The 14530-nt window shown below is 50.6% G+C and overlaps 5 protein-coding genes across 5 annotated transcripts; 3 read left to right on the top strand and 2 right to left on the bottom strand.

Annotated features, from left to right (window-relative positions):
- The first annotated feature begins 23 nt into the window (after positions 1 to 23).
- BJY04DRAFT_16221 (uncharacterized protein) lies at positions 24 to 2194 on the top strand. Its single transcript, XM_073709064.1, has one exon. The coding sequence runs from the start codon at positions 235 to 237 to the stop codon at positions 1813 to 1815; it is 1581 nt and encodes a 526-aa protein (XP_073574053.1). The 5' UTR covers positions 24 to 234; the 3' UTR covers positions 1816 to 2194.
- A 452-nt stretch (positions 2195 to 2646) lies between these two features.
- On the top strand, positions 2647 to 5025 carry BJY04DRAFT_215665 (putative DNA helicase; the record flags this gene model as incomplete). Its single annotated transcript, XM_073715530.1, has 5 exons — positions 2647 to 3173; positions 3246 to 3278; positions 3334 to 4754; positions 4815 to 4875; positions 4941 to 5025. The coding sequence occupies 5 exons, from the start codon at positions 2647 to 2649 to the stop codon at positions 5023 to 5025; spliced, it is 2127 nt and encodes a 708-aa protein (XP_073574052.1).
- A 2407-nt stretch (positions 5026 to 7432) lies between these two features.
- On the top strand, positions 7433 to 9058 carry BJY04DRAFT_206055 (uncharacterized protein; the record flags this gene model as incomplete). The annotated part of the gene is made up of 1 exon (XM_073713667.1): positions 7433 to 9058. The coding sequence occupies one exon, from the start codon at positions 7433 to 7435 to the stop codon at positions 9056 to 9058; it is 1626 nt and encodes a 541-aa protein (XP_073574051.1).
- A 381-nt stretch (positions 9059 to 9439) lies between these two features.
- On the bottom strand, positions 9440 to 10785 carry BJY04DRAFT_183185 (PIG-F family protein). Its single transcript, XM_073710428.1, has 3 exons — positions 10296 to 10785; positions 9941 to 10227; positions 9440 to 9823 (listed from the first exon to the last, which is right to left on the bottom strand). The coding sequence occupies exons 1-3, from the start codon at positions 10668 to 10670 to the stop codon at positions 9658 to 9660; spliced, it is 828 nt and encodes a 275-aa protein (XP_073574050.1). The 5' UTR covers positions 10671 to 10785; the 3' UTR covers positions 9440 to 9657.
- Positions 10786 to 11305: 520 nt separating this feature from the next.
- On the bottom strand, positions 11306 to 14146 carry BJY04DRAFT_215662 (putative Rho GTPase activator (Sac7); the record flags this gene model as incomplete). The annotated part of the gene is made up of 3 exons (XM_073715529.1): positions 11306 to 13563; positions 13620 to 13775; positions 13996 to 14146. 3 exons carry the CDS (start codon positions 14144 to 14146, stop codon positions 11306 to 11308), a joined length of 2565 nt encoding a protein of 854 aa, XP_073574049.1.
- Between the last annotated feature and the right edge of the window lie 384 nt (positions 14147 to 14530).

Genomic DNA, 14530 nt, shown 5'->3' with positions numbered 1-14530 from the left:
GCTCTTCAATCCCTTCATTCATCTTTTGTCTTCATCTGTCTGTCTTCTCTACTTGCTTCTCTTCTGGGGTCTTGCCTCGTGGTGTGCATAATACTGAATTTTACTGGTTCAAGCTGTAAGTATCAAAACTTCGAGGTCAAGCTTTTTCTCAGGCTTTTTCAGATTTTTCGAAAGAGATTTTTCCGGAGAATCGGACCTGCTGACTTGATGATCGTGTCTTCGTCTTAGATCACGATGAGGTTCAGCTTTCTCCAAAACGAAGATGAAGACGATGTTTTTTTCCTTGACGCGATGTTGCCAGAACCAGTGCTTGACTACGATTCAAGCAGCTCGCCCACGGATCTTGACAGAGGACCTGTAAGCAGCCAGAAAGGAATTACCTTCCTCGACTTGCCGGAAGATATCAAGATAAGAATATTGAAGTACGCTGGACTGATACGGCCTTGTCTGATCAACATCGCCTACGAACAACATCGGAGGAAAGCCGATGGCGAGACGTGCAGCAATGGCAACCCGGTCCGTATGTCCCGGTTGGGGTGGACTGGAACGTGGATCTCACCTTATTATGGGCCGACTTGTGATCATTCTTCTTTGCCTGTCGGCGCTCTCCAAGCCAGCCATGCTGCTCATCGTGAGCTTGGGGCTCTTTTCTACGCCCATAATCACTTTACTATCGACCTGTGTGGCAAGGCCGAATTTGACATGTTCAACTACGTGACCAGATCGGGTTTGCAGCACCTGAGACACCTGCATCTGGACCTAGGTACCCGAAACCGGTATCTCAAGTTGTCCGGGGGGGTTCACAGAACATTACTGGGTGTCTGGATGAAGTTTTGCGCAGATTCTAGGGAGAGGATGCCCGCCCTCAGGAATTTCAGCTTGAAATGCAAAGTAAAAGAACTCGAGGTTGCCAGCCGGCTCATGTGTATCATGGATCCATTTCCCACCCTTGCCCACTGTGCCTTCCATTTCAACTCGACACCTGATGACGATATTCGCCCGGTCTTAAGACGAGCCGCTTGGAGGCTGACAGGCAAGCTTGACGAGAGGCCTCCATTTCCGTTCGCAAAACTGCCCAAGGAAATTCAGCTTATGATCCTAGAGTATGTTTTAGTCGGCCAGTCCGATCCGTTCCTATCCTCTCCAGTATGTGGTACAAGGGCGATAGGCTTTATAGATCGCAGGGGTGGGTCAACGCTGTATTGCTGCGGCACTTGCTCTCCGCTCCGAGCGATGTGTTTCTGTTCAGCCCGACAAACTGCGTTCTCTACAAGCTGCACCTGCTTTTCTTCTCCGATGCCATACTTCCTTGTCAGTCGTGAGTTCTCTCAGGACTGTCGCCGTCTATTCTTCGCAAAGAATCAATTCACTGTTGTGGAGGAGGACCCTGAACCCGTCATGCGCTTTATGACCTCTATACCAACCTCGTCATTCATGCAAATCCGCCATTTGTCGTTTAAGTTTCCCAAGTCGTACAGATTATACCACAGGAATGCCAGGAATGAAGACGCTGCGATACTCTCCTGGTGCGTTCTGCGCCGCTTCATTCTCGAGCATTTCGATCTCCCACGCCTGTCACTTCGTATAGTTGACCTTGGGACGAATGGCAGCATCCCGATTCGCAACAAATACTTGCGTAAAATGCTCAAAGGGTTCACGGACTTGCAAGGACTTCGCGATTTTCAGGTCTGCCTTGCAGACGACCGTCCATTCGAGAAGGAGCTGGAACTTGCTGTGCTAGGCAGACCGAGCATTAAGAAAGACTCGCCGGAAGTTATGCTATCCATTGAAGCCGCTGGAAACGATTCCTTATGATCCATGGACTCGAGCACCGTTTTCCCTCTACAGAATTCCTTTTCGATCCCTCTAGACTTGGCAGCTTCGCTGCTTGGTCCCTTTATCTTGATATCCTATTATGTTTCACCACGTCGTGCTTATTTCGATGCCTCTTTCATGATTCATATGTTGTTACCTATTAATATCATGTACCACGACTCGTGCTCTACATGACACCTCTTAGGATTGTTACAATTCATAGTCACCTTGGTCTCGAAGTTACTCGAAGACCAGATGGCAGTCCACGCACTGGGCGACGAAAGCCAATGATTAGTTATTGAATCCGGCTTAATCTAATACTATCTTATTTCCAATCATACTTTCGACGATATGAGTTAGTATTAGTATTGTCACTAGCTACAAAGTACGATGTAGGATTATAAATATATCAACACAGGCACAATTCTAGGGATCGCTACCTAGGTAGTCCTCTGGCTCAAAGGAACTGAATCTTTTAATAAATCCCTTCCCTCAACTATACAATGTACTACGTACCAATTTGGCGTTCCACACTGATTAGTAGCAACTAAAACCGAACTGTTCAAGATGAAATTATGTACTTTATCCCCGGAGTTTACTTGCATAACCTTGGAATAGCAACCCTGACTAAGCACTTTTTATGAAGTCACTTTATTTCCTCCCCGCATGAGCTCTGAGCTCCAATTCAAACTTCTACAATATCAATTGAAGCTTAAAAGAACACGCCAGGTTTATAGATATACCACCCGAAGGCATCTCGATAACAACGAAACGGATAATTTGCAAGAACAACTCGCAAGACCACGTAACGAAACCCTCGTCCAGCCCTCGATGGCCCCGCCAACTCCGATTTCCATTCCTCTCTTCGCCGAAACACAACAACAGCTCCTCCTAGCAGAACACGAAGCCGAAGTCTCCTCCTCCGCACTCGCAAGTACCGCGTCAGCTTCCCCGTCAACCCGTCGAACGCTCCAAGCAACCGGACATGCATTAACGGGAATAATTCTTTCGCAATGCCGCACGGGGATGGGAGGCCGGTTAGTCGGTGAATTTGCGGCGGACTCTGCGATACTATCTTCTTCTGGAAAAGAGGGCGATGAACCGGATGATGGGAAAGTGAAACTAGGACAGCATGGGATTAGGGTGGGGGATATCGTAAGGGTTAATGAGGTCGCGAGTGGAACGAAGAAGGTTGTTGGGAAGGATAAGGATAAAGAGAAGGGGAAGGGACCGGAGGGCGTTGTTACGAGAGTTGGTGAGAGCAGTGTTTGGGTCGCTTTTGGACAGAGCGGTGCTGGAGGGAAGTCGAAAGACGAAGATGAGGTGCTCGAGGAACTTTGGGGGAAGAAGCTTTGGTTGTAGGTGCTCTTTTGCTTTGGCTTGGAGATTGGTATCTTAGGTGCGCGTGTGTGCTAATATCAGGATTGCAGTATTAAGCTTGCAAACGACGTGACGTATAGACGGTGGGTTTCATTTCTATGACAGCACTCGGAGTCCCCTCGCTAACTTGGTGTCTAGTATGAGGCAAACTATGGAGAAAATGGGCAAGATGACAGAGCCTGACCATACACATGTTCTGCGTGTTGCTTTTGGGCATACAACCCCGTTGCAACCGGACTATGAGGCATCCGGGGAGGTTGAATTCCTTGATCCCACATTGAACGAATCACAGAAAGAAGCAATCCGATTTGCCTTGGCCTCCAGAGACATTGCTCTTATACATGGACCTCCTGGCACAGGAAAGACGCATACTATAATCGAGCTGATCACTCAAATGGTCAGGAGAAACCTTCGCGTACTTGTCTGCGGCCCGTCCAATATATCTGTCGATAATATTGTGGAAAGGCTGGCCCCGAACAAGGTCCCGGTTGTACGCATCGGTCATCCGGCACGCCTGCTACCGTCGGTGCTTGACCATTCGTTAGAAGTGCTTACCCAAACGTCCGACGCCGCTGCCATAGTGAGGGATGTGCGAAAAGAGATTGACGAGAAACAAGCTAGTATCCGAAAGACGAGGTTTGGCAGAGAGAAACGAGCAATCTACCAGGATTTGAGGGAGCTGCGCCGGGAATACCGTGAACGAGAATCAAAATGTGTGGACAACTTGGTCCGCGAGAGCAGTGTTGTTCTCGCAACATTGCATGGTGCGGGTGGCCATCAGCTCAGGAACCAGAAATTCGATGTGGTGGTCATCGACGAAGCTAGTCAAGCCTTGGAGGCGCAGTGTTGGATTTCTTTGCTGAGTGCGCCCAAGGTCATCCTTGCAGGTGATCATTTGCAGCTCCCTCCTACTGTCAAATCTGTCAACCAGAAAACAAAGAAGGTAGATACAAACGGTGAGAAGGACGAAGCTGGAAAGTTCTCGCTTGAGACGACGCTTTTTGATCGGCTGCTGTCAATGCATGGGCCGAATATCAAACGCATGCTGACTACACAGTATCGAATGCATGAGAATATCATGCGCTTTCCTTCAGATGAGCTGTACGAGGCCAAACTCATCGCAGCTGATAACGTCAGGGCTCGGCTCCTGAAGGATCTACCCTATGAAGTACAGGAGACTGATGACACCAAAGAACCCCTGGTATTCTGGGATACACAGGGTGGAGATTTTCCAGAAAAGGTAGAGGATGAGGACGTCACTAAGAAGAAAACACTGCTTGGTGAGAGCAAAATCAACGAGATGGAAGCTCTGGTGGTCGCGAGACATGTAGAAAATTTGATCCAAGCAGGTATACGGCCTGAAGACATTGCTGTCATCACCCCTTACAATGGCCAGTTGGCAGTCTTGTCTCAGATGCTACGAGAGAAATACCCAGGGCTGGAGTTGGGCAGTGTCGATGGGTTCCAGGGTCGTGAGAAGGAAGCTGTCGTGGTCAGCCTCGTTCGCAGTAACAGTGAGCAGGAAGTAGGGTTTCTAGGAGAAAGGCGGCGATTGAACGGTATGTCTTGCTTGCTTGGGCCGTTTGTCAATCGGATCCGCATTCTCTGACGTGTTACAGTGGCTATGACTCGCCCGAAGCGCCATCTTTGTGTCTGCGGAGACTCCGACACCATCAGCAAGTGAGTTGTCCTTTGTTCTAATGCACGTCAAACCCCATGGCCTTGGTGGACTGACAATCAAACAGAGGGAGTGGATTTCTCAAACGGTGGATGGAACATCTCGAGGAGCATTCGGACTTGCGGTACCCCGACGCAGGGGAATTGCTTTGAGATTCAGCCCAGATATCCACTTTCTTGCATGGAATGCAATCCAGGAAGACTATTGCCAAAGGGCTACAGCCCAGGTTACACGGGCGGTGGATGGCTTTATACAAGAATCCGAAGCTTAGATGATCGACACCGATACGCCGCGATGTTCGGATCTCATTCGAGCTGCATCGGCTAAAGAGTTAACCGCGCAGACGTGCTATCAGGATGTATGGACGATCACGACAAGGTCTCGCACTTGAACCTGGATCGCAAGATGATCATCAAGAGCACGTGCTCGCCGCACCCCATATAATTGTTTCGAGATAGCATTCAAGACGGACCTTCGGAGCGCGGGGTCTCAGTCGGTACGGAGGAGAGAGATCCCTGTGTCCCCTAGCCGTTTCATTGATCCACGGCTGGGATTTTGAGCTATTTGTGGCTGGATATGACCTATCTGAATGGCTCAGTTCGGCGGCCGGATACCCTTTTGTCACAGGGCCGGAGAAGGACACGGGAGAATCACGCTGAAACGAACGCTAAATCTTAGATTTAATCGGGAGTATGGCTGACAGAATTGTTTCTGACCTTCGTCAGAGTCAGGAGGTCCGGAGAAACGGGAGGCTTTCGCCGTGATGATTCTTTGGTGGTACGGGGTACAAAGATAAGCCCGCGGCAATGGTGTTTTCGAACAATAAAAAGCACTACAACCAAATGGACGGGGTTGTGCAGCTTGTTCGTCATCTGCACTACGTTCCAGAACACACGACAACAAGCTGGTGGAGCAGCCCTGCCGCGCTTCGCTGGCGATATGCTCCACTACGGTGCCCCGGGCTGAGGCGCCGAAGAGGCATTGCTTTCAACTTCTAGATTCCTACTCCGTACCTACTACCTATGGCCGATCTATCTACCAGCACCGATGTGCGAGACAAATCCCGTACGTCAGCAACTCGGTCCAATGGTGAGATGTACCTTCCTCGTCTGCTGTACTCCGTATGCATATCTGCCAGATCAGTTGGGGGTAAGCGACAGCCTCCACATATGGCTACCGAACACGTGCGATTTCTGATACGGACTCTTCGACGCTGAAGAGTACAGAGTAAATATCTCTATTACACAGTGGCAATACTAGTCTCAACGATCCCACCGGTTGTGCCACCCTCGGAGATTTACTCGTAACGATGATTTCTCGAAGCTCAACGTCAAAAGAATCGAGCTTTGGCGGTTGGGGAATGCGTCAAGCGATAGGAATTAGAAATAGCAAGAGTAGATCATTGCATAACTGGGAATAAGGAAAACAGAGGAATAGTTCTGGAAGATAGCGGTCAATCATTAACTATTTAGTGGGATTTACTCTGAGTCTCTGACACGAGAACCTGAAACACGGCAGCCCCCGAGCACAGACGTCAAGTTACTTCTCTGCCAACACTCCATCGCTCTGCTAATTTCCCCTCAACTTCTCTCCCCTGACGCTTGTCCATTCCATTCTTCTTTCTTTTCATCATTGGTCCTTCTCTCGAGTGATGCTCTACCTTTCACACGCTCTTTCAGCCAGTCTCGAGGCTGTAGCCGTCTAAACAACCAAGTGGTTGAGCGGACAGCTCTCCCCTCAATTGGCCCACCTCCCCATATCTCAAACGCCCGTCTCCATCGGCCATGCAGCTCGATTCAGCGTCATCCACCAGTCTTTGCTTGACAAAACTTTCCGTTGCGTCTGGCCCCGTCTGATAAGCTCCACAGCTCCCGTCTTTCTTTTCTTCCACGCCTTTATTACTTGCCGGCCGTGGCTTGCCCCGTCAGCGTCAGCTTTTGCTGCGCGAAGTCCTCTTTGTCTTTCGCATCCCAGTCTGCCTCGCTTCGGCCTGACTGAGACGACAACCTGCCGCTCTCTGACTCTTCTATGATTGCCCTTTAGGGTCAGCTTCCTCGTTTGTTCTGTTACATCGACTTTCGTTAAACATTTTTGGCAACGCGCCGCAGTCACATACCCTGCTCCCAAGCCACTCCCGCGGCGCATCATTGATTTCTCATACCTATCTTGCTCAAGTTTGAACACCGGCTATGCCTGGATCTGATGCTGCCAAGGTAAGATACCCCTCACGAGCCTCTTGGTTCGCTGTCACTGACCCCTGTTTGGGCCTACTTTTAGCCCACCAATCCAACATAACCTTCTTCGTGACTTACTTCAAGCCGCCGACAGTTTCATATACCCCGGCTATCTTCGTTGACACTCGCTTACACCTCTTTCATGCACATGTACTTCTTTGTGAATCTTATACACGACACTACTGTCGACCTTCGACCTTCCACTGATACATTCTTTATCTGATATCATACCTGACATACCTCAATTTGCCGACATAAATGCGCGCATATCCTCTGTTGTGTCGACTACCAATTTATTGATATATACATGCCACTCGAAAAGAAGATGTCTAAGTCTATTGGGAGAAGCAGTTCCGTTCGGAACCCTCCTACTCAGAGAGACTTTTCAGCACCGGCCATTCTCACCTCCGAAGCTGAGCCATACGACACTGCTCTACCTCCTATGAGCTCGAAACAACTCGTGGTAGCCACCCGCCGGCCCCAAGGAATATCATATCAGAATCTAATCACAGTTCAGGGCGGCCTCGGAGGTCACCGTCGTACCGGAAGTACACTGAAGACGGTTATGCGCAAAATATTCACACGGAATAGGCGGAGTAGGACCGACGAGATCGATGATCCTATATCGGACTTTCATTTCGGAAGTCACGTTTCGCCTCTGTCAATCAATCGACAAAACTCTCCCGGCCCGTCGAAGTCAGGTAGCTCGATACGGAGCAATCACGTTCAACCAAAGCAAGAAAAGTTGACGACGCTGGATGTTGTGTTGAAACAGTTAGACACCGAGCCCCGCCAAAGGCGAGCCACCTTACCTAGTTTGATCCTTTCAGATGACGGATCTCGACATGCTCTCGATGCCGTTCTTAATCCCGGTAAAAAGCCGAGTAACGGAAAGCTCAGTCCTCATGCCAACAGCGACCCAGACGAGATGCAACGGCGCCGACTACGAAACGCAAAGCGGCGCTCTCGGAGTGCTGGCGCCCTTCGTGCCATGTCAAAAGAACACCGGATGTCCCCAATTCAATGGAAAAGACGCCGGAGCGCGGAGTCGGAATACATTGCCTCAACGACACATGGAGTCGCTTCTGACAGCGAGCTAGCTACTCGACCGCCGACCCGGTCTACTGTAGCTAGTGTCTCGAAACCTTCCGCGGAGGTTTCGGTTTTCGAGGAGGATGAGACCGAGGACGAGCCCAGTCGACCCCCGAGCCTCCCTCCTAGTCTACCGCCAAATGTGGGAGAACTTATCAGTTCTATGCAGCATGACGAGAATGCCACTCTTGAGCAGCGTCTGACGACATTGGAAGTCAAGCTCATTGATCTGGAATTTGCCATTGCCCGGATGCAAAGCGGACAGACACCCACAGAGTCACCTAACCAGAAAAACTCAAAGAACACGTCTGATCATAAACGGCAGAAGTCTTCTACCCACACTCCAACCCCAAACAACGACGATTCCCCAACCACAGACTACCTGTCAGCCAATGAACGACCCGTGAGCACAGCCACCATCCGCCCTAGCCTAAGTGAAATCCACCGTGCCCGTGCTTTGCAAGCTCCATCGATGGTCTCTCTTCACAGTGACTCTGGAGCTATCTCCGTCCAACAATATAGTGCACTCGTCATGCTGCTTCGCCGAGAACAAACTGCCCGCAGGAATCTCGAGCAGCAGGTTAACGGTCTTCGGGAAGACATCGAACGCATCCACCAGATGGCACGAGACTCCATCGGCGTTGGCACAATGTACCCTATTCGCAGCATCGAATCGCAAGAGTACCTTCGCCTCCGCCCAGATGAGTCCCCAAGCAGTTCTCCTCGACACACAAGCGAAAAGATCTCGTCTCGTCACGGCAGCGACTCTGACTTCGACCGGTCGGAATCAAGATCCAAAGATGACCGCTTCCGACCCTGGCAAGCAAGTAGACGGATCGAAGTTGCCCCCATGATCTGATCTGATCTATCAGCCATCTAACTCGCTACCTATCATCCTTCCTCCTCCGTCCTTCCGTCCTTCCTTCCACGAGAGCCACTTGACATATGGACCTGATTATACTTTCTTCCTGACATTTTTGATGACTGAGATACCATTTCACTTACCATTCCTCTCTTATCTCCTGTTCTCCATTCTGAGCGATTTGGTTTGGCTTGGCTTTGTTGATATCCTGATATCCACTCCTACTCTTCTTTTGTTGATTCGCCATACCCATAGCGTTCTTGTCTTGTTTCTCTATACATATTACATATGCATACATATATCCGCAGGGCCGGTTCCTGCGGAATTTTCAACCCAATATGACTGTCAATATCAATCAATATCAATTCCATGGTATAATTTGAATCTATAAATACAGGTATATAGTGGCAACAAGAACGAAACAGTAAAAGTCACCCAAATTAAGTTATAAGTATATAAACAATCGAAAAAAGTAGATGTCTCCAGCAATGCACGCAATAAGAAAAAAAAATGCAAAAATGCAAGCTACGTAGTCCTGCCAGCTGGACAGAATATAGTTATAGCCCAGAAGAGCCATAGATCCTCCCTCCTCTAATCTACTCATCCTTCTTGCCATCGACTTCCTCCAGCTCTTCCGGCCCAGGCGCAAACGAGACCCTTTTCCCAAACACCCCCTTCACCTGTCCCAGCAACATCCCGATCGCAAAACCGAGATAAGCGCCCGTTAATATCGTAATCGGATATGCTTGCCACGGACGGTCCCTAGACAAATAGCAAGCATTAGCCACCGTCTTATAACATTTTTTTTTCACACATTCCAACGTATCCCATCTAAACTCGAGGATGACAAAGGAGGCGGAAAGAAATAAGAGGACCCACCAATCCAATGGAATCGGCACTGCCCCGAACCAAGCTCCCAAGCAGGTCCCCAATGCCCCGCCCCAAACAGCATCCGCGGGCCTCCAAAAACCCCAGATCTCGTGCCAAACGTTCCCATCAACGCCGTGCACGTAGATGAGCGGGAAGACGGCAAGCAGCGCCATGTGTGCGCCGCAGAGGAAGGTCAGCGCGTGGTGGGTCGTGAGAGGTGCGCCGAAGAGAATGAGGAGGAAGGAGAGAATGGGTGTTGCGAGGAGGGTTGTTAGGGTTAGGGAGAGGAGTGCGGGCTAATATTTGAAGGAGACGTTTGTCAGACCATGTCCTGTGAACGATATAATGGAAGTGGGAAACGAACCGTCAGTTTGAAGATAGCAAGAATCAACCCCGATGACGCAGAAGGGGCTGATTTCCCTGCGTTTCCACGACGTCGACCTTGAGAGGCCTTCTTCCCCTCTGCGCTCCCAGCTTCCTTTTCGCTGCCCGCAGGTGGGAGGCAGCCCATGACATATACCACCTGCAGTCCAACGAGGTAGGGAATATCCCTTAGCAACTCGGCCACCGGGTCCTCGATCACATTGCTGAAGCGGTAGGCGACGAGGGAGAGGAGAAGAGCTGGGTGTGCGAAGGCGTAGACACGGGCGAACTGTGTGGGGAGGATTGAGGTCGCTGGGTGGGCTTTTTGTTTGACTGCGGTTGCTGTTGCAGCCGCGGCGGAGATGGAGGTGGCCATTGTAAGGGGTTGGACGGTCGAATGAAGGTTGTTGAAGCTGAAGGAGGGCGCCGTGCGCCGGTTTGGCTTTCTCGTTTGTACTGAATGTGTGCTAGAGCTTCCGGGAGTGTGATGGATGAGATGAGGTGGAAGCGTCGGAGATGCGACGGGAGAGCTGGAAATAATTATTGCTGTTTGATTGGTTTGTTCCGTGGGGTGGAGGTCCGAGGAGGGAGTGCATGTGTGTGCCTGAGGTGTCAGCGCTGTATGGAGAGCTTTGCTAAATAAACCACATAGGGAAATTATAGGGGTTACCCGTCTGCAGGAGGTTATAGAAGACCTCAAGGATAATGAGTCATATTCAATATAGAGAGGTTACGCATATAGAAGCAAGAACACATTATTCGTGAGCCGTAACGAGCATCAGGGGAAGGGGTATGGAACAGGTCAACGAAAACAGTAAGCCAAAGCTAAGCATACAGTGCACGCCTTTCCAAGGGAAATACAAAAGAAACCCGCCGTCCCTAGGAACCAATCCATAGATCACAACAAAGGAGAAAGAGATCATAAATCAAGCCATCTATCATGAGATAAGTGCTTCGGCCAATGTAGTGTATCCAAAATCCTCAAGGGGAGGATAAGTAGAAATAATATATTTACTGCGTTGGAGGCACTGGTTCAGTCGTGTCGGTTTGTTTTTTGAGTTCGACCGCTGGAGCTTCGGTGGGAGGAGCTTCTGCCGCGGCCTGTTTCTCGACTGCCTTCTCTTTCGTCTTTTCCGCTGCCTGCTCAAGGGGAATGGGTGGTGGCACAGGACTGTCAGGGGTGCGGGGTTCTTCAGGAATAGCGGGAGGTAACCCCGAGCTAGGTAAAGGTGATACTGGAGTAACCACCTGATTCTCCTTCGGTTCCCGGTTGACGTCGATGGGAGGTGGGCGGTGACTGGTACTGTCCTTGCTGGGCAAAGGTAGATTCTGACTGGATGCAGACTTCTCAATATCTGAATGGACGGGGCTTCGAGTCCGGTCTCTTTCTGACGGGTCTCGTACGCCATCTCGGACCTGCGCAACTTTTGCCTTGAACTTCCCAAATAGGCTTCGTTTCTCGGGCTCCGGACTCAGAACCTCTTTCGATGTGCCGTTATTGTGCACTTCGGCATCCAAGCTAAGCGGCTGGTAGGAGGGATCGTTTGCAAACTGCTGAAGGTCGGAAGGGGAGCTCTTGCTAGAATGATGCCAACTACTAATCGAGCTTGTGCTACGATCCGCACCAGGGCTTGTAGCCATAAGAGGCGGCGATCCCAAGCCAAGCCCAATCTGTTCGTTGCTTCGCTTGGTTGATCGAGGGAACCGCCAACTCCGGCGGTGTTCTTTGCGCTCTGAACGAGCTGCCTCGTCAGCATGGTCAACATCTGAATAGTCTGTGAATGACGAGCGAGAGTTCATAGAGGGGGTCCTTGAACCGTGCGGTCGCAAAGCTTCTGTAGTCGGCTGTCCATTTTCAGTTTGCCCGTGTCTCTTTTCAGGTCTCCCGACTCGCTGAGAATCGGGCTCTTCGGGATTAACGTTGCTGGGTGGTTTGGGGGTGGCACCGCCATCGTCGTGCGACGACTCCGACCGAGGGGGCACCTGAGACGCCAACAATGCTGACTCGGATGTTGCGGCTTGAAGCGAGATCGCAGAACTCTGTGCGCTCTCATTCGCGCTACCTGGTATCCGTTTCTTCTTCAGCCGATTCGGTTGCCGATCTTTCGAGTCTCCGCTTGGTGGGGGGGATTTAGTGAAGAAGCTGGAGAGTTTACGTTCTTTCGTTGGTGTGACCACAGCGGGTGGTGGAGAGAGCGTCGAAGGGGGTGGCAGGTTAACCTGTTGAGGCTTCCCGGGAGCACGTTCGATCTCGGTTAACGGTTTAGGCATCGGCCCATGAGTTGATGAGTGAATATATATGAGTCCAGGAGTGCCCTCGGGATTTGCAGGCTCAGGTGTAGGCTGTAGTGCCTTGCCTGTCGACGGCGGTGTTCGACTCGAAGATCGAGAATTATGTGTCGGCGTCGCAGGGGAGTTAAGATTTGTGGACTCAACCACCCGACTATAGCGCGGCGCTGGTGACATTTTAGAGGGTAAGGTATTGCTCCTGTGTACCCCTGCGCCGCCCATTGAGGTAGGAGTGGCGGGGTTCGAGACGTTGTTGGAGGCGCGCGAGGTCTTTGAAGATACCGAAACATTTCTTCGCAGCGACTCGTACTTCTTAAAGCTGTCGGCGCCTGCACTAGCACTAGACACAGAGCGGCGAACATTGGATTGTGATGTTGGGGGGCGAGCGTTACCAGATTCAACCTCCTTTACAGTTTGCTCATCAGCTGCCGTGCCGTTCATGCCGACAAGGAAATGGTCTTGATTTTCAATCAGAAAAATGAGCACATCCTGGCTCAGCTTATATTCATCGGGTGACATATCGTGCTGGGGATGGGAGAGTAACCCAGGCTGAAATATGGCAGAGAGATTGGCCGAGTTCATCCGATTCTGGTCGGCTTTGGAAGCAAACACAGCCAAAAGATCCAGGATGTAGAGCAACAGCTGCTTGTTTAGAGGCGGGAGCTCCCTAATCAACTGCTGGTAAGCCGCCACAGCTTTCGCATGTTCGGCAGCCTCGGAATCCGGGGAAGGCCCTTTTTCTTGAGCTTGTGATTGGAATCTGCGCAGTGGTTCGCGGAATCGTTCGTAGAACTCCAAGGGGACGATGGGCTCAGGGAGTTGGTTGAGGTATCTCCGAAGAACATTTGCAGCATCATGCACAGTGTATCCGGTCCAATCGAGGCCTTTCCCATATCGCTCAGGGGAGTCGAAAATCTCCTGTAGATCCTTAATGCGCTTCGCAGACCCGTTTAGACGAAAAATACCCTCGACGTCGGTCGCTAATAGAGTGTATGACTTAGCATCGACGGTAAGGCTTCGATCTCTAGGGTCTTACCTTTTTCTTTCAAGAATACACCACATTTTGCGACTACAATCGGCACATAACCATAGATGAAGCTCTCGCCGTTGTCGTTCGTAAGGGAAATAGCGACGTTTGCGTACTTGATGCTAACCTTGAGCGGGATACCAAAAATCCCCTGATGTGTTTTCTCTAGTCAAGCAGTTAGCACGAACAAACGAAACAGAGTAGAAACGAGCGTCTAGGTGCGATGCTAGGGCGCGACACTAGGTGCAGAGAATCAGACAGCCTGGAGACCATCAAAAACAGAGCTCCAGGTCCGAAGATGCACGTTGTATCGATATCCCCCTCCCACAGCGAGCGCCGCACACAAACGACTCTATCAATTCAAATAATGTGCCTCCACACGTACCTTTTGGTTCCTCCTTTCTGGTGTTCCTCTTAAACTGCCTCCACCAAGTTGTAAGATCGCGTTTCGAGGGCGGCGAAGCAGGAGTAGGCTGAGGCGCCGGTGGAAGCGATTGAAACTGCTCAGCTCCGGGGTGCGACTTTCCGGTTACCATTGTGTTTGACGTGCGACAGAGAGTAAAGGACAGCTAGAAAAGACCGAGGTAGAGAAATATAGCGTAACAGCTTATCGAGAGCTATTTCGTCACTGACCCGTTGACGCGCAGCGATTTCCGGGGCTGGGATGACGATTGTCCCAAAATAGCACGGGAGCCTGGGCTCAAATACGGCGCAGGCCGTAACAACCCAGCGTGGCGAAGGTAAGAATATAGTCGACAGAGCAGGCGTAGGCTAAGTTGAGACGGGCTCGTAGCGATCAAGAGAACACCCTCACAGGCTGGAAAGGTGAAATGGAAAGGTGATAAGGGAGGTTAGATGGAGGATTGGTTGATGAGAGGGGAGGGGAGAAGGGAAGGATGTAAGAAGGGTGAGTCGAAAGG

The sequence above is a fragment of the Aspergillus karnatakaensis genome, assembly GCF_047715665.1.
Source record: "Aspergillus karnatakaensis strain CBS 102800 unplaced genomic scaffold BJY04scaffold_11, whole genome shotgun sequence".
Lineage (NCBI taxonomy): Eukaryota > Fungi > Ascomycota > Eurotiomycetes > Eurotiales > Aspergillaceae > Aspergillus > Aspergillus karnatakaensis.
This window is presented reverse-complemented; position numbering and strand designations above follow the sequence as displayed.

Coding starts and splice junctions, on each gene's coding strand:
- BJY04DRAFT_16221 (XM_073709064.1), top strand. CDS start 235: ATGAGGTTCAGCTTTCTCCAAAACGAAGATGAAGACGATGTTTTTTTC.
- BJY04DRAFT_183185 (XM_073710428.1), bottom strand. CDS start 10,670: ATGGCCACCTCCATCTCCGCCGCGGCTGCAACAGCAACCGCAGTCAAA. Junction 10,228..10,295: donor TTGCTATCTTCAAACTGACG/GTTCGTTTCCCA, acceptor TTCAAATATTAG/CCCGCACTCCTCTCCCTAAC. Junction 9,824..9,940: donor GTGCCGATTCCATTGGATTG/GTGGGTCCTCTT, acceptor CTATTTGTCTAG/GGACCGTCCGTGGCAAGCAT.